The 18,040-nt window shown below is 43.2% G+C and overlaps 1 protein-coding gene across 7 annotated transcripts in view; it reads right to left on the reverse strand.

The window, feature by feature from the left end:
• Nucleotides 1-2,454: 2,454 nt before the first annotated feature.
• The window catches only part of tjp3 (tight junction protein 3), a 33,731-nt gene continuing 18,145 nt past the window's right edge, over nt 2,455-18,040 (reverse strand). For 6 of the 7 annotated variants that reach the window (XM_046304458.1, XM_046304431.1, XM_046304477.1 and 3 more), the window contains exons 8-28: nt 17,720-17,801; nt 16,141-16,238; nt 15,979-16,060; nt 15,781-15,893; nt 15,431-15,628; nt 15,253-15,319; nt 14,076-14,161; nt 13,761-13,863; nt 10,080-10,168; nt 9,351-9,423; nt 9,067-9,134; nt 7,183-7,243; nt 6,521-6,671; nt 6,148-6,256; nt 5,751-5,970; nt 5,373-5,575; nt 5,075-5,250; nt 4,732-4,942; nt 4,516-4,616; nt 3,714-4,410; nt 2,455-3,514 (exon numbers count right to left, since the gene is read on the reverse strand). In XM_046304458.1, the coding sequence (XP_046160414.1) occupies nt 3,375-3,514; nt 3,714-4,410; nt 4,516-4,616; nt 4,732-4,942; nt 5,075-5,250; nt 5,373-5,575; nt 5,751-5,970; nt 6,148-6,256; nt 6,521-6,671; nt 7,183-7,243; nt 9,067-9,134; nt 9,351-9,423; nt 10,080-10,168; nt 13,761-13,863; nt 14,076-14,161; nt 15,253-15,319; nt 15,431-15,628; nt 15,781-15,893; nt 15,979-16,060; nt 16,141-16,238; nt 17,720-17,801 (3,128 nt within the window). In that variant the 3' untranslated portion in view covers nt 2,455-3,374. The remainder of the gene's footprint in view (nt 3,515-3,713; nt 4,411-4,515; nt 4,617-4,731; nt 4,943-5,074; nt 5,251-5,372; nt 5,576-5,750; nt 5,971-6,147; nt 6,257-6,520; nt 6,672-7,182; nt 7,244-9,066; nt 9,135-9,350; nt 9,424-10,079; nt 10,169-13,760; nt 13,864-14,075; nt 14,162-15,252; nt 15,320-15,430; nt 15,629-15,780; nt 15,894-15,978; nt 16,061-16,140; nt 16,239-17,719; nt 17,802-18,040) is intronic. The other variant, XM_046304486.1, reaches the window with a different exon arrangement.

Below are 18,040 nucleotides of genomic sequence, written 5' to 3' on the forward strand. Positions count from 1 at the left end.
TGTATGCCGATGCCAGTTATCATTTTAATATGGTTTGACCATCCAGACAATGCATATTTGTCTAAAAATGTGGGCACAGTCAGGACAAAAGGCACATATGAGCATGTCACCTAGAGTAGCAGCAGGTATACATGAGGCTATGGTTGTTTTACAAGGCATAAGTCAACATTTAATAGCATTCTCTTTATTACTGACAATTTCAAAACAGTGAATTCAGCATAGACATCCAACATAACTGTTAAGATATAAAGTTGGATTTTAGTGCTGAAATAAAAACCAGCAGCACTTTGAATACCTGGAATAATTATCTTAAATCACAAGACATAACTCACTATTCAAGCATAAGAGCAATGTAAATACTTTTTAAACTAGATTATCGCTAAGGCAGACTATTTTCAATATTAAGTCACAGCTTGTTATAACTAATGCTGACAGAAAACAGCTATAACTAAGTGTCCAAGATTTTTATTTAACCAGGTAGGCTCGTTGAGAACAAGTTCTCATTTGCAACTGCGACCTGGCCAAGATAAAGCATAGCAGTGTGAGCACAGTTACACATGGAGTAAACAATTAACAAGTCAATAACAGAGTCTATATACATTGTGTGCAAAAGGCATGAGGTAGGCGAATAATTACAATTTTGCAGATTAACACAAGTGATAAATTATCAGATGGTCATGTACAGGTATTGTGTGCAAAAGAGCAGAAAAGTAAATAAAACAGTATGGGAATTAAGTAAAATTGGGTGGGCTATTTACCGATAGACTGTGGACTAAGCAGCAATCAGATGTTTGAAATTGGTGAGGGAGATAAGTCCAACTTCAGCGATTTTTGCAATTCATTCCAGTCACAGGCAGCTGAAAGAATGTGTTGTGTAGTATTACATGACATTCTAATGCCAAAGTTAAAACCAAGATTCATGGTAACATCCACCAGACTGGAAGTACACTTAAAACACCGTAAAGCCTTTGTGGTTGACACATTGCACAGGCAGTGTTTACACAAACTGGCTCCCTGTCCCTGGGCAGCAGACTAACCTTTGACCTGCCCAGAACATGGTTGTTGGACTGATTCACGTTGAGCTCAGACGCCTCTAGGTCTGGGGGCTCATGGTCCAAGGCATCGGGACCAGGACTCTCCTGGCCTGGAACCAGGTCAGTCTGAGGTAGAGACTGTCTGGAGAGTTTCAGGCTATCCTTGCAGCTCAGTTGGTCATCTTCTGTGCGGACCTTGCTCTCCTGTTTGACTGTGTGGACCCCCTCCCAGTCTCATCCAGATCTGAGTCACTGGATCCCAGGGAGCCTGGAGAACTGCCTGCATGGAGAAAAAGTGAAGGGATGTAATGAAGTGACACTGGTTAGACTCACCTGGATAAATACAAATATAAAGATGTACTAAAATCAAAAAGGCAAAAGGTAATTCTTCACAAGTTCATCTTAACATCTCTTACCACAGCCCTCCATATTGTCAGTCTGTTCTGCTCTGTTCCTCATTGGCATCCTGTTCCTCTACATCAGCTACCGCAGCACTGCTGTTCTCATCTATACCTGCACCGACAGTCTACCAGCAGGGGGAGACAAGCACAAAACCTAAGATAAAATAGGGAACTTGAGTTCAAACCATTCACAACTCTGGTATTAGTTGAGCTATTGTGGGCAGGTGAACAGAAAGCGTTCACATTCTTTGTATGTTTGAAATATTCTTTAACATGCCATTTTGCTGATCTAAAGTTTGTACACACATCCTCTGCAACCAAAGACAGGCACACAACACACCTGTTGGGTGGAGAATGGGTGACTGCTGGAGGACTGGAATATGGCTGTGTAAAAGACTATAGAGTCTCTATGATGCGGGCCTGATGGGGGTAGTCCACAAGAGAGGACAGGGACACTGTGGCCCCAATGGGCCGGGGCCACATCAGAGGGGCCAAACACGATGCCCAGGTTAAATGGGACTCTTATTGTCCTGCTCTAACTGCAATCCTGAGGACAGAGCAGGGAAGGGGGCAACATGTATGATATGACAGGGAGAGGTTTAAAAAACAAAAAAATAAAGTTAAACATTGAAGTGGTGAAAACTTTTAAACATTAAAATCCTTAACTGAAAAAAAGATGCAGAATGTAAACAGCATAGTGGGTCAATTTCTGCAACAACTGAAACGCTAGCATGTTAAAACAGTGCTGTCATACCGTGTACATAGACTGCTTACAGGGTTAGAAAGACAAATGATTCAATGACAGATTGGTTAAACTATCCCTTTAATATAATATGTGCTCGGGCTGCCATCGTCATCATGTATCACAGCTAAACTGAGTTTCATTCATTATCCAGAAACATGTTGGATTATTCAATCAAGATTTTTGTAATACAGGGATGTTACATTACAAATAGTTATGGGTGGACAAGGTGATGATTTTCTGTTCTAGAAATGAAAAACAATGACAAAGGCAGATATTCATTGCCATATCAGTAATCTTTAATGAACCAAATATTTACAAAAATCAGTCATTTTAACAGAAATGAAGCAGGATAGAAAATTGTGCTTCAATATATCCAGTGTTCTGTGAATGTCCATAATTGAATGTCCATAATTGTTTTGGAGCATTTCCCATTCAGGCACATCACGTTGCGCATAAGAATAGCCCTTAGCCGTGGTAAATTGGCCATATATCACTTACCCAATCAGAACCCAAAATATAAGCTTGTTGTACTCCATGGTTTGTTGACAAAGTAAATCTAAAACACTGAAAAGCCTCAATATGGTTAACTATATATATATTTTTAGATAATCAATGGTCAGTCCTTGCATACATAGCACTCATTTTGACCCAAAAGGTGGGATGACCACTTGTTTTAATTTAGGATTCCAGCTTTAAAATGTTTTTTTTTTGTTCAAATGACATCCTTGACAGCAAAGTTGTTGGGAACGTCTCTATCGTTTTGATTTAAAACTTGCATTTATTTTTTAAAAAGTTGTAGAAGTACAAAAACACTGATTTTTTTATTAGAATTTCCAGCTAAATGAAACATCTTTCTCTCTTGGAATTGGACAAAGAAAGGTGTGAGCGCTGGTCTGCGGAAGCCATTGCCTAAAGTCCCATGTCTGAAGGCAGCCCTAGCATTGGCCCTCCAACTTACCTCTCCAAAGAAGATGTTGGTCCAACAGAAGGACAAAACAAACCAAGTGATCCTTGAAGGTTGAAGTTGAGAGCATTTCACATCTCCCATTTAAGAGGCTATTGCCTTGTTTGTGCAGGCGACTGCCGAATGACTGAACTTTATCATAAATAGCGACTGATTATGATTTGTAGATCAGTCAGTCACATCACGGTTTTGATGTTCTCGAACACGGCCGTTGTCTGTGCACTCTAGAGTTATAGTTCTGGAATGGTGTGGTCTAATCTAAAGTTCTGTAGCTGGACCCCACTCAATGTCATCAGTCTCTTCATTGTCAGAGCTGTCACTGCCTTGGATCCGAGTGCGTCTCGTTTGGACAGCCTGATGGTGAGCCAACCTATCAGGAGATAGAAGAGAGAGGGCATTACAAACTGTCAGTTCACTCTTACTCAACTTGGATAGAATAATTTGGACTAGGACTGGAGTAGTTGCTCAATTGCTAAGGTTGGTTTATAGACAGGCATTTTGATGACCATGTGTGAAACAAAAATTGTCATTCAGATTAATATGATCAGATATTGGTCTACTTCACTAACACAATGAACAATGGAGACGCTTTCCTCTCCTGAGATTCTGCCATACGGGTCTGAAAGAGGGAAAGAGGTCATGAGTCAAAATCACTGGAGACCAAGTTAAGAGTAATTTAGCCTTTGGAAGGAAACTGCGAGTTAGAGGATCTGTAAGAGTTTGTGCTATGCTGAACTGTGACAGTCCCACCAGTACCTGTTGAAGTTTCTTCTCTATTACTGACAGTGTGACAGCTGGGGGGCTCTCTGGCAGCAGTTCAGCCAATGGGGGCTCACGCACAGAGACTCTGGGGTCAGGGGCTATGAAGTCAGGGGGTGTGTCCGAGGGGGTGGTCGGAAAAGCCTGGTCAATGGCACTGAAGTCCGAATCTGAGAAGCTATGATAGGGTCGGATTTCATCAGCAACGTCAACGTGGGGAGGGCTGTCAGATGGACGACAGGTCGATCTGGGCTCAGACACATGCATCAGGGGTGGAACCTCTCTCTGGGACTCGGGGGAGGGGTACTCAGAGGCAGGTTCTGAAGACCGGGCCAGAGCGGTTAGCCTGGACATCCGGGGATGATTGCTGGGATCAAATGGTTCCTCCAGGTCCTCATTATCAGTGTAGACCTCTCTGTCTGTGTCCTCCAGTTCGCTGGCAGCACTCAGGTAGTCCGAGTGGGTCCGGTCCAATGCATCCAGTTCCTCCTCTCCGCCTCCCTCCAACTAAAACACACACACACACTTACTTATTTTGATCTTTATACCACCAGGTAAGTTGGTGAGAGCAAATTCCCAGTTTTACTGTGAGCTGGGATCTGTCTGTGTTACCGTGACTTCTGAGTCCCAGACAGGTTTGGCCTGCTGGTGTCTGATCTTGTCTTTCACAGTCTCATACCACACATTAGAGCTGGGCTGGAGATCAATACGAGCTGGGAACAATGAGACAGTTTTTAATAAAACCACTTGGGACATGTTTTTATTTTGACAGATAAACCATGTAAGAGCAAAAACAACATGTGTTTTGATAACAGATGGTGTGTTAACCTGTGAACAGATGGCTGCAGTGCTTCCTCATCTTGAGTGCCTGTGTGTAGAGGCGTCTAGAGCTCTTGTTGGAGTTGGGGCACATCCTCTGCCTTATGACCTTGACGTCCTTCCTGCTGTGTGGGTCCAGGAACAGAACCATGGGGTGGTACTGGATGTAGTTCAGATGCTCCACGGCAGTAGGAGTAATGTCCAGCAGAGGGTGCTTGTTCTGGAAACAGAGTGAAGAAACACACTGGGCATTTTTCTTCAATTCTGGTACTGGAGTCAAACAAGCATACAGCAGTTGTACGTCTGCTCTGTCTCACACCAAAACAGGTCACATCCCAGTTCGTTTCATCACCTTCTCTGCAATCCTTCGTACTGTGTCCAGTTTGATGACAGTGGAAGTAGTGTCTCCGCCACTACTACGAGGAGCCATCTCTGCCACCTCATATTCATCAGGCATCTCTCTGGCCAGCTTCTCCATGGCCACATCGTTCAGAGGACCCATGATGACGATTGGCCGTTTGAAATTAGCTGGAGAGCCACATGGGTCAAAAGGTGTACATGTGTTGATTCAAAACACAAAAAGTACACAAACGTTTAAAGTCTTTTGACTATTATGTGAACTATTATGCAATATATAAAACTGTCCCTACCTTTTCTGAGCAGAACTCTCTCGTATGCTGGGAATTTGCCCTGGATGGTAAGCTGGAGCAGGTCATCATGAGTCCTGCGGACGTTCTTCTTGGCCCCTCTGAGCCTCCGTAGTTTCCAGAACTCTACCCTGGGCCCTGATACCTGGCGATCCCCTTCTCCACTGGCCCTCTGAGCCTGCTCCATTCTGGCCAGAGTCTCGGCCCTGAGAGAGACGGAGAGGAAATACCATGTGGAATAAAAGCAACCCAATGACAGTATCTTTAAGTGTACACATTGGAAATAAGTGCAGTACGTTGCTCTGTAACCATATGCATCTTTATACATCCAAACCAACAAAGGAATAAACCAAACAACCAATCATTCTAGTCTCAACTCACCTGACCTGGTTGGGGATGGTGCCCTTGTCCAGCTCATGCAGGTCGTTGCCCATGCGTATAGCCAGCCACTTTCCCAGCTTGCCCCTGTGCATGGTGTCCACCACCCTGAACACCTCTCCCCTGGTGAAGGCTAGGCCAATGTCGCCCTCCGCCACATTGTCATAGTGGGTCCGGACGTAGAACGAGTCCCCCAGGTTGGACTTCAGGATCTTCTTGTAAACTGACGAGAGGAAAAATAACTCATTTAGGAATAACTTAATCATTTGTATGTACCTTATTACTGGGGTAGAGTTATTACCAAAGTAATTACATAGAAAATGTCACACTGACAAGTCCTCTGAAATCAACCACAATTCTTCCACCCTGCACCTGCTTCAGTCTCTGAGGTAATACTCACTGTCCATCTTGTTCTGAGTACGGATGTTGACCGGCTCCCCTCTCTTGATGTTGATCAGGAACATTGCAGCTTCCTCACGGGTGAAATAACCGAAGTCCACCCCATTCACCTACAAGACCATAGCCCATGAGTTGCATATACTGTAGTGTAGATACTGTAGATCAGCATTTCAGTGGTCACCAACACTTGTCCCAGAGAGCTACAGTGTGTGCAGGATTTTACTTCAGCACAGCATCATAAAAATTTTTTTTTTTTTTAAAACAATCAACTAATCAAGATCTTAGTTGAATCAGCTGTGTTCGTGCTGGGCTAGAACAAAAACCTACACACCCTGTCCCGGTGGTGACCACTGCTGTGATCAGTGAGTCTTCACCTGCATGATCTGGTCCCCCTCCTTCATACCCTGCTCCTGAGCGGGGCTGTTGGGGCGAACCCCATCCACAAAGATGCCCACATCGTTGCCTCCCACCAGTCTCAGACCAACGCTCCCCTCCTTCACAAACGACACTGTGTTCAGATCTGAGCTGTATCAATAGAGAGTAAGTTTTGAAAAAAGGAGTAACATCAAGATGAGAATTTATGAAAAGGAGCATTGTCTAGTCTTATATTCTACAGACTATAGCAGGGTATCCCTACTGGCAGCAAAACAAAACGTTTGTCTGTCATTGTTGGACAAAAGACTAAAAACACCAGCAAATCAGCTCCGACTAATTTTAATTTTGGAAACCTGTTCCAAAGTATTCCCAAGCATAATAAAGAAATGCGATCGAATACAAATGTAAGCAAGGTTTAAAAATATTGTCTTAGTCAAATATTATCTGTTTCGGTTAGCATGCTAGTAGATACCCATAGACTTCCAGTCAGTGTGTTAATGCTAGTTAGCATTGACTTGAAAAACTAACACTAACTTCCTTTATACTGGACACGGACACAAAAATGGTATCCACGAGTTCATCTGACTCTGGGAAGTAGATAAAAGGGCCTCATTGCCAGTATGCCTTTAATGTTGGCTATTTGGGTATAAATAAAACTCACCCCAAGCCAGGTGTAGGAATGGAGTCTGGGGGGAGGGAGTAGAGGGGTTCCTCCGTCTTGGCTGAAATGGAAATAACAGTTAAGACCTTCCATCCAGAGTTACTAATACTAATTACTAACTCAGCAAAAAAAGAAACGTCCTCTCACTGTCATCTGCGTTTATTTTCAGCAAACTTAACATGTGTAAATATTTGTATGAACATAAGAGTCGACAACAAGACAAACTGAACAAGTTTCACATACATGTGACAAACAGAAATTAAATCATGTGTCCCTGAACAAAGGGGGGGGGGGTCAAAATCGAAAGTACCAGTCAGTATCTGGTGTGGCCATCAGCTGCATTAAGCACTGCATCTCCTCCTCATGGACTGCACCAGATTTGCCAGTTCTTGCTGTGAGATGCTACCCCACTCTTCCACCAAGGCACCTGTAAGTTCCCGGACATTTCTGGGGGAATGGCCATAGCCTTCACCCTCCGGTCCAACAGGTCCCAGACGTGCTCAATGGGATTGAGATCCGGGCGCTTCGCTGGCCATGGCAGAACACGGACATTCCTGTCTTGCAGGAAATCAGGCACAGAACGAGCAGTATGGCTTGTGGCATTGTCATGCTGGAGGGTCATGTCAGGATGAGCCTGCAGGAAGGGTACCACATCAGGGAGGATGTCTTCCCTGTAACACACAGCTTTGAGATTGCCTGCAATGACAACAAGCTCAGTCCGATGATGCTGTGACACACCGCCCCAGAACATGACGGACCCTCCACTTCCAAATCAATCCCGCTTCAGAGTACAGGCCTCAGTGTAACACTCATTCCTTTGAGGATAAATGTGAATCTGACCATCACCCCTAGTGAGACAGAAAACCGCGACTCGTCAGTGAAGAGCACTTTTTGCTTGACCTGTCTGGTCCAGTGACGGTGGGTTTGTTGCCAGTGATGTCTGGTGAGGACCTGCCTTACAACAGGCCTACAAGCCCTCAGTCCAGCCTCTCTCAGCCAATTGCGGACAGTCTGAGCACTGGAGGGATTGTGCGTTCCTGGTGTAACTCGGGCAGTTGTTTCCATCCTGTACCTTTCCGTAGGTGTGATGTTCGGATGTACCGATCCTGTGCAGGTGTTGTTACGTGGTCTGCCACTGCGAGGATGATCAGCTGTTTGTCTGGTCTCCCTGTAGCACTCTTAGGCGTCTCACAGTACAGACATTGCAATTTATTGCCCTGGCCACATCTGCAGTCCTCATGCCTCCTTGCAGCATGCCTAAAGCACGCGGATGAGCAGGGACCCTGGGCAACTTTCTTTTGGTGTTTTTCCAGAGTCAGTAGAAAGGCCTCTTTAGTGTCCTAAGTTTTCATAACTGTGACCTTAATTGCCTACCGTCTATAAGCTGTTAGTGTCTTAACGACCATTCCACTGATGCATGTTCATTAATTGTTTATGGTTCATTGAACAAGCATGGGAAACAGTGTTTAAACCCTTTACAATGAAGATCTGTGAAGTTATTTGGATCTTTACATTTACATTTTACATTTAAGTCATTTAGCAGACGCTCTTATCCAGAGCGACTTACAAATTGGTGCATTCACCTTATGACATCCAGTGGAACAGTCACTTTACAATAGTGCATCTAAATCTTAAAGGGGGGGTGAGAGGGATTACTTATCCTATCCTAGGTATTCCTTAAAGAGGTGGGGTTTCAGGTGTCTCCGGAAGGTGGTGATTGACTCCGCTGTCCTGGCGTCGTGAGGGAGTTTGTTCCACCATTGGGGGGAACAACCAAAGATAATTTACGAATTATCTTTGAAAGACAGAGTCCTGAAAAAGGGACATTTCTTTTTTTGCTGAGTTTACATTATAAAAAGAGGACATTGGAGAGCTGATACTTACAGTAGACTGGATGGTTGCGCTTCATTGATATCCCAGTGTGGACATCGCCATTGACTCTGTGTGGAATACTACAAGAGAAGAGATGCATTACCATTCACTCACATTTACACAATAACGCTTCTACACAGAGTTGAGGTCAGAGAAGGTGGGAGCACACACACTTGTGATCAAATTGACTTGAATAGTGACAGAAGAGCATTCTTTTTTATGGTGGTTAATTAAAACTGTTCTTTACCTGGTTGTCTATAGTGGTTTCTAGAAGATACTGTAAACTAGAGTTTTACCTGTGGTTGCTCTCCACATCTGTACTCCCAGACCTCCTAGGGGGTGAGGGTGTACGGTCCGAATCAGAGGAACCTGAACAGGGCAAACAGAGGATCAGGATCCATATCTGGCCTTAATGGCCATGTTCTGTTAATAATCTCCACCCGGCAGAGCCAGAAGAGGACTGGCCACCCCTCAGAGCCTGGTTCCTCTCTAGGTTTCTTCCTTGGTTCCTGTCTTTCTATGGTGCTTTTCCTAACCACCATGCTTCTACATCTGCATTGCTTACCGTTTTAGGCTGAGTTTCTGTATCACACATTGTGATATTACCGATGTGAAAGGGCTTTATAAATACATTTGATTGAAATTTGACATGGTGCCTTCAGAAAGTATTTATACCCCTTGACTTATTCTACACTCAATACTCCAGAATGACGAAGTGAAAACATGTTTTTATGATTTCACATTTATTGAACATGAAATAGATATGTAATTTACTTAAGTATTCAAACCTCTGTTAATACTTTGTAGAAGCATATTTGTCATTATGAGGTACTGTGTTAGAGATGGGTTTGAGGAAAACAAATCTAATCAATTTTGAATTTAGTCTATAACACAACAAAATGTGGAATAAGTTAAGGGGTATGAATTCTTTCTGAAGGCACTGTACATGTTCAGACTTTAGGATTTCCAACCCCAAAATTCCATCTTCTTAGACAGTGCTCATCTTTCACAGGAGGGACACTGACCTGAGACTGGACTGGAGGAGGTCATGCCTTGTCGAGGGGGGTCCTGTCTCACTACTGGAGCTGGAGAAGACTTCATCTCAGGCAGAGCTCTGGGAGAGAGACAGCAATCACATTCAATATAATGCCCTTACTGTATCAACTACTTGAGTCCCCGAGCTGGCAAGGTAAAAATCTGTCGTTCTGCCTCTGAACAAGGCAGTTAACCCACTGTTCCCAGGTAGGAAGTCATTGTCAATAAGAATTTGTTCTTAACCGACTTGCCTCGTTAAGTAAAAGGTTACATGTAAAAAATAAAATATTCAGGAGTAGGCAAGTAGATTCAGCCGTGGGATGACTTTTGTTTGAGCGGATGGTCGGGGGCCGGAACATAATTCTTTAAAAAGAAATGTACCCAGCAAATTTAACCAATTTAACAAATTCTTATTTTCAATGACCGCCTAGGAACAGTGGGTTAACTGCCTTGTTCAGGGGCAGAGCAACAGTTTACCTTGTCAGCTCGGGGATTCAATCTTGCAACCTTTCGTTTACTAGTCCAACGCTCTAACCATTAGGCTATGTAAGACCGAAAAGAGCTTGTTTTAAAAAAATATGTCATACTCTAATTACATTGAGACACGATCACATTTAACCAAATTCTTGACAATTAATTTTACTAATAACTTGTGCACCCCCCCAAAAAAAAGACAAAAAAAGAACACTTGGACAGTTTTGGCCTATTGCTGACCTCTGATTTCTATATTTATACACCTTGACTTATTCCACATTTTCTTGCATTACAGCCAGAATTCAAAATTGATCAGAGCTCTCAATATTTACCCATGTATTCTTTTCAGAATTCTTCAAGCTCTGTCAAATTGGATGATCATTGCTAGACAACCATTTTCAAGTCTTGCCATAGCTTAGAACCTGATATTGGGCAGGTCCATTAATGGTGTGCCCACCTTTGTTATATTTCTGACTATCACAAATAATGACTCCTCGATTTGGTTAGACATTGAGACTTCTCTTTCAAAATACCCCTTACAGGATCTTTTATTTTTCAGAAGTTTCAAGTCTGTAGAAGATCACTGCAATAATCCCGTTACACTTAACACACTCAAAGTATGGAGGTCAGTTCAACACTTCCTGGGAAGGTCCAAACTAACCTCTGCTCTTACCCAATTCTTAACAACCCAGATTTCAGTCCAGGATTGCTGGATGCTGGCTTTAACTTATGGCTTAATAAGGGCATACGCAGGCTAAATGACTTATTTGCTGATAAGATTTTGTTGTCATTTGAGCAGAGATGTGGGAGGACATTTGGAGATATGCAAAAACAATATCTATATGTAAATCATACTAGAGCAATCCAATTAAGAATAATACACAGATTGCATATATCCCCAAATCGCAGACATGCTTTTAGCCCCACTTCCTCTTCCCCTCAGTGTCTTAAATGCAAAACTGATATAGGCACCCTAACACATTGTTTATGGTCATGTACCAAAATACAAAGATACTGGTCTGGTGTTCTGCAAGAAATTGAAAAGATCCTAGGGGTTGATCTAGAATTGGACCCAGTTTCTTTACTGTTAGGTCTCTCTAGTAGGCATGTTACTTCTGTGGGTAAAAGGAGGCTTTACAACATCCTTACCTTCGCAGCGAGGAAAAACATCCTTTTACAGTGGATTAGTGACAAGGTTCCTTCTATTAAAGATTGGCATAAGACACTATTTGAATGGGTGCCTCTGGAATATCTGACATGTACATTGCATTCTAAAACAGATCAGTTCTACAAAGTATGGGAACCTTATCTAAATTACCTAGAACCAGAGGTATCAGCTATTCTGCTGCAAGGATTCTCTTAGAATGGCGGGGATCTATGCATTTCAGAACTAAACTGTACGTTCCATGTGTGGAACCTAACCTCTTGGTTTAAACGGAGCTTTTTTGTTTAATTTCTGTTTGTAAGTTTGTTTAAAATGTATGTATTGAGAGACAATGATGGGGATGGGGTGAGAGAAGCACAGAGCGGGAAGAGGAAAATGGTGTACGTATGTATGGGTGTGCGTACGCGTATATATATATATTTATGCATAGGTATGTGTAAGTGGGTGCTGTTTTTCTTGTTGTTTTTTTGGTGTGCTTTGTCTGTTGTTGTATCTCTTAATATGGGTGAAAATTGTGAAATTCCAATAAAAATACTGTTACAAAAAAAGAAAAGTCTTGCCATAGATTTTCACAGATATAATTCAAAAATGTAACTCTGCCACTAGATTTCGGCCTTGTGTTTTAGGTTATTGTCCTGATGAAAGGTGAAATCATCTCCCAGTGTCTTTTTTTCCCTGAAAATCTCCCCAGTCCTTTACGATTACAAGAATACCCATAACATGATGCCGCCACCACTATGCTTGAAAATATGGAGACTGGAACAGTAGTGTGTTATGTTTGGGGCAAATCAAATATAACTCTGTATTCAGGACAAATAGTGAATTGCTTTGCCATATTTTTTGCAGTATTACTTTAGTGCCTTGTTGCATATTTTAGAATATCTTTATTCTGTACGGGCTTCCTTCTTTTCACTCTGTCAATTAGGTTAGTATAGTGGACTAACTACAATGTCGTTGGTCCATCCTCAGTTCTATCAGTCTTTAAACTCTAACTGTTTTAAAGTCAACATTGGCCTCATGGTGAAATCCCTGAGCGGTTTCCTTCCTCTCCGGCAACTGAGTTAGGAAGGACACCTGCATCTTTTGTAGTCACTGGGTGTATTGATACACCATCCAAAGTGTAATTAATAACTTCACCAAGCTCAAAAGGGATATTCAATATCTGCCAATAGGTGTCCTAATTTGCAATGCATTGACAAATCTCCCTTTGTTTTATTTCACCAGGTAGGCTAGTTGAGAACAAGTTCTCATTTACAACTGTGATCTGGCCAAGATAAAGCAAAGCAGTTTGACACATACAACAGAGCTACACATGGAATAAACAAACATACAGTCAATAGTACAGTAGTAAAAGTATATATACAGTGTGTGCAAATTAGGTACGACAAGGGAGGTATAAGGAAATAAATAGGCCATGGTGGCGAAGTAATTACAACATAGCAATTAAACACTGGAATGGTAGATGTGCAGAAGATGAATGTGCAAGTAGAGATACTGGGGTCTTCCCTGGTCTTTGTGGTTGAATCGGTGTTTGAATTTCACTGCTCGTCTGAGGGAACTTACAGATAAGTCTATGTGTGGGGTACAGAGATGAGGTAGTCATTAGAAAACTGTTAGTTAAACGCTATTATTGGACACAAAGTGAGTCCATGCAACTTAGGAGACTTGTTAAGCACATTTAAACTCCTGAACTTATTTCGACTTGCTATAACAAAAGGGGTTGAATAGTTATTGACTCAAGACATGTCAGGCCAGTGACAATTTTATTTGATTTTAATCCATTTCAAATTCAGGTTGTAACACAACAAAATGTGGAAAATGTCAAGGGGTGTGAATACTTTCTGAAGGCATTTGTCAGTAGTGTTTCAAATGTTCACCCAGTTCCTTGTATAAGTAGACTAACCAGTCTCGCGTCCTGGCTTTATCTTCAGAGAATCTAGTGCACTGAAGCAGTCAGTATTGAAACCGTTTTGACTAAATGTGTTTGTGTGCCAATGTTATAGAAGAGTTGTTGTGTGTCTGTCAGCCTGACCTGTATCTGTTCTTGGATACCCTGGAGATGGAGCCTCCACTGTCTATAGACTCCCGTCGAGGGACGGATGCGTAACTTGCCTCCGACTCGGATCCTGAGTGCCCTGGGGACAATGGACACACACATTTTTGTATTCCACCTTTATTTAACCAGGTAGGCTAGTTGAGAACATGTTCTCATTTACAACTGCAACCTGGCCAAGATAAAGCAAAGCAGTTCGACACAAACAACACCACATAGCTAAACAAAGCACAAAACAGACCACACAAGCAATAATAACAAGTTACATATACAGTTAAGTCAATACGCACACACCTTTAGCAGGATTGCTCCTTGTGACACTGGGGGCTTTCCACTTGGGGGGCTCCACCTGGGGAAACATGGCTACCAAGGGAGTGGCTCTGGAAGAGAAGAGGGAGGTTGGAGTGAGGGAGGAAGACAACAGAACTCAGTTACGTGTGGAAAGGGGGACCCGTGGCTAAAATAGATAATGATGAGAAGAGTGATATTCACCTTAGGGCCTCTGGGGGAGCTGTCTCACATGGCTAATCACGTCATGAGCATATGGACAATTTAGCATCATTGTTGCGTTAAATTCAAAAAGAGTACCTCAGTCTGTTATTCATGCCATGAATGCTAACCCATCCATATATCATTTCAAATGCATTTTAAGATTAAGTCAGGTAAGAGGCTATCATTAAGTCAGGTAAGAGGCTATCATTAAGTCAGGTAAGAGGCTATCATTAAGTCAGGTAAGAGGCTATCATTAAGTCAGGTAAGAGGCTATCATTAAGTCAGGTAAGAGGCTATCATTAAGTCAGGTAAGAGGCTATCATTAAGTCAGGTAAGAGGCTATCATTAAGTCAGGTAAGAGGCTATCATTAAGTCAGGTAAGAGGCTATCATTAAGTCAGGTAAGAGGCTATCATTAAGTCAGGTAAGAGGCTATCATTAAGTCAGGTAAGAGGCTATCATTAAGTCAGGTAAGAGGCTATCATTAAGTCAGGTAAGAGGCTATCATTAAGTCAGGTAAGAGGCAATCATTAAGTCAGGTAAGAGGCAATCATTAAGTCAGGTAAGAGGCAATCATTAAGTCAGGTAAGAGGCTATCATTAAGTCAGGTAAGAGGCTATCATTAAGTCAGGTAAGAGGCAATCTCCATGTTGCTTTGATCATACTGCTGATTGCTTTTTGACCAGATTCAACCACATGTACAGTAGAGAAGTGCTCAGTGGAAGTCGCTTTTATTTGATTGTTAAACAGAACCTCACATTAGGCACAAGAACAACATGTATTATGGGGTACAACGTAATCGTCAATCAAGGCCAACAGACCAAAAATATAATAATTCATGAAAACTTAACAGTATATTAATCATAGCACAAGAGCGGAAGGAGGTGGGTGGCATGCATCAGCTGCCCAGTGCCCCAGTCCAGGGGCTCCTGCTGGGACTTGGGAGGGGATAGGATGGTAGGGGTGGGCCTCATCGGTACCTGTATCTGCTCCGGGAGTCCTGGCTGTGGGCGGGCCCGGAGCTGCTGTCTGACTCAGATTCAGAATCTGGGGAGAGAACAGGGGTAATGCTCTAATTATGTGGCCGTTTCTACCTCGTTTCAATGCACTTACAATGTTCTGTCAAGGTGTTCCTGTTGTGGAACTTGAGGTGCTGACCTGGGAGTGGTGCTTTGACAGGAGAGGACACCCGTCGAGGAGGATCCTGACGAATGGTGATGGGGGAGGCTCTCAGTGTCCTAGGGTGGGGCAGGTTAGGGAGCACTCTGTATCTGGAGTGGTCCTCTATGACTCGGGAACTCTCTCCTCTTCTGGGGGGTGGGGAGGCACTGCGGTCCGAGTCCGACTCTGACACCACTACACAGACAGACAGAGTGAAGGAGAGCAAGAGACCGTGAAAGAGGAGAGAGAGACAGTGAAGGAGAGTGAGAGGGAGGGAGAGAACATGTTATTATCACGATCCACTGTGTCATTTGATGAGATTTCCCTATAGCCCGTGCTGTGTTTACCTTTGCGAGGTCTCAAGGTGGAGGAGGAGGGACGGGAGGAACGTGGGGCGACCCAGTCAAAGACGGCAGGTGAGGCTTTGGGGTTGGGGAGGGTGGACAGCCCTGAAAGAGTTCTACAGCAAGAGAGAAATACCCCCAATGAAACACACTAAGACAGAAAATATCAAACCAAATGTGTCTAATTTGAGGTGAACCCACCTATATTTGTTGGCATGGTCTGGGCTGTCCTTCCTGACAGGAGTTGGTGATGCACTACGGTCAGACTCAGACTCTGAGAGGGCTGGATTGAAATACACAGGTCAGGTCAATATGACAGATTACACATGAGTGGGATGGACCAATGCTTATGACTGGACTCACCTCGGTGAGAGGGGTAGGCTTTAGCAACAGGCCGGGACAGTGTCGACCGCACCGGGGACGGATCACGTGACTTAACTACTAGAGGAGGATCAGCTCTTCTGCAACAAGCCAGAGAGACAGAATGCCTTGTCATACATAGGTCAAAAGTTGACTTGTCACTTAAAGGGAAAATCCACCCTTTAATTAACAGTGTTAAATAACACTAATATGTGAGAACAATATTTTTTGGTGAACAAATGTCATTTTTGGCATTACAATAAGGTTGGTAGCAACATGGAAAATCGTTGTGGAAATCTGTTGCAGTCGACTACAAAATCCACAATGCAATGCTCCCTCTATGGGCTGACTGGCTAGGTAACTGACTACCTAGCAAGCTAACATGGCTACACAATATCAGCATGTAAAGTCACTAGTTAGTGCAGTTTGTTTAGGCGATTTCACAGCTATCTCACCACGTTCAACCTGCAGATCCATGTGCCTCACAGAATGGAGTCTTTTGAGGTAATGGGAAACGTTGCCCATGCTACGTCAATGTAGTACATGTAACCTACATATCAATACACAGACCAGTCGGTTTTTTTAAACCAGGTTTGCTGTTCATCTGAGCAATATATATTGGAAAGGAGTTCCATGCAATAAGGGCTCTATATAATCACGTATGCTTTCTTGAATTTGGGGACTGAAAATACCCCTGGTGGCATGTCTGTTGGGGTAAGTGTGTGTGTCAGAGCTGTGTGCAAGTTGACTATGCAAACTATTTGGAATTTTCAACACATTAATCTTTTCTGAGATGTGAGATAATCAACCTGCCATCTGTAATATAGTATTGCTTTGGAATCGCGACATTACATGTGAGGAAAATAGGCACGTGTCTCAACATATACACTAACGTTGAGAAGGGATCGCGTGAGGATTAGTTTAGCAACCACATGATCCAGCAGGACAACGTGAATGCGATTGGTCGACAGTCTGCTGGTTGGGGTTAAATGTTCCTTCAGTCATTGGATTCCTCTCTGACAACAGCACCATGCAATGCACCTTGGACTAAAGAGGCAGAGCAATAGGAAAAATGTGCTAGACCCTCTTAAATAATTTCTCGAGGTAGGAATATCGCAAAAATATGATCAATGGCTCATTCGAGAGAAGATCTCCTCCCGAGGTATGACATCAGCCAGTATTAAAATATGACTTGTATGATAGACGTTTTCGCGATGTAAAACTTCCATTGTAGTGAGGGAGACTATCACAGTGCTACGTCATACCGGACGGATTTCTGCCAGCTTGAACGACAGTAACTCAGATACACATAAAACAACCCAGGTAAAACAACCCAGGTAAAACAACCCAGGTAAAACAACCCAGGTAAAACAACCCAGGTAAAACAACCCAGGTAAAACAACCCAGGTAAAACAACCCAGGTAAAACAACCCAGGTAAGCGATAGAACGTCACTCGAGATGCACGAAAACAACATAACATTCAACATGTGTGAACCGTTCCTATAAGAAAATGTTGGATTAAGTACAGACATCTCAATAAGATCAGAATAGGTGAAATAAGCATGTTTCAGGTGAGGTAACCTGCGTGTGCGTCGTTCTCTAGTTGCAGAGCGTGACACTCTGTCTCTGGGAGTGGGGATGTCTGTATCCAGGTCTGAAATGTCTGAGGACAACCGAGGAAAGACATTAAAACCACATACTGGATCAGCTAGCATGTTCAGGAGCTGCTTCTGACATCACATTTCATATCAATCACTACCCCCCCCTTCTCCCCTCCTTTCCACTACCCCCCCCCTTCTCCCCTCCTTCCACCGTCCCTCCCTCCCAGCCCCCCTTCAGTCATGAGGTGCAGTGCTGATGCTACATTCTCTCCCTAATACACTACTTCCACCCTCTCTCCCT

Source organism: Oncorhynchus gorbuscha, linkage group LG02 (assembly GCF_021184085.1).
Source record: "Oncorhynchus gorbuscha isolate QuinsamMale2020 ecotype Even-year linkage group LG02, OgorEven_v1.0, whole genome shotgun sequence".
Lineage (NCBI taxonomy): Eukaryota > Metazoa > Chordata > Actinopteri > Salmoniformes > Salmonidae > Oncorhynchus > Oncorhynchus gorbuscha.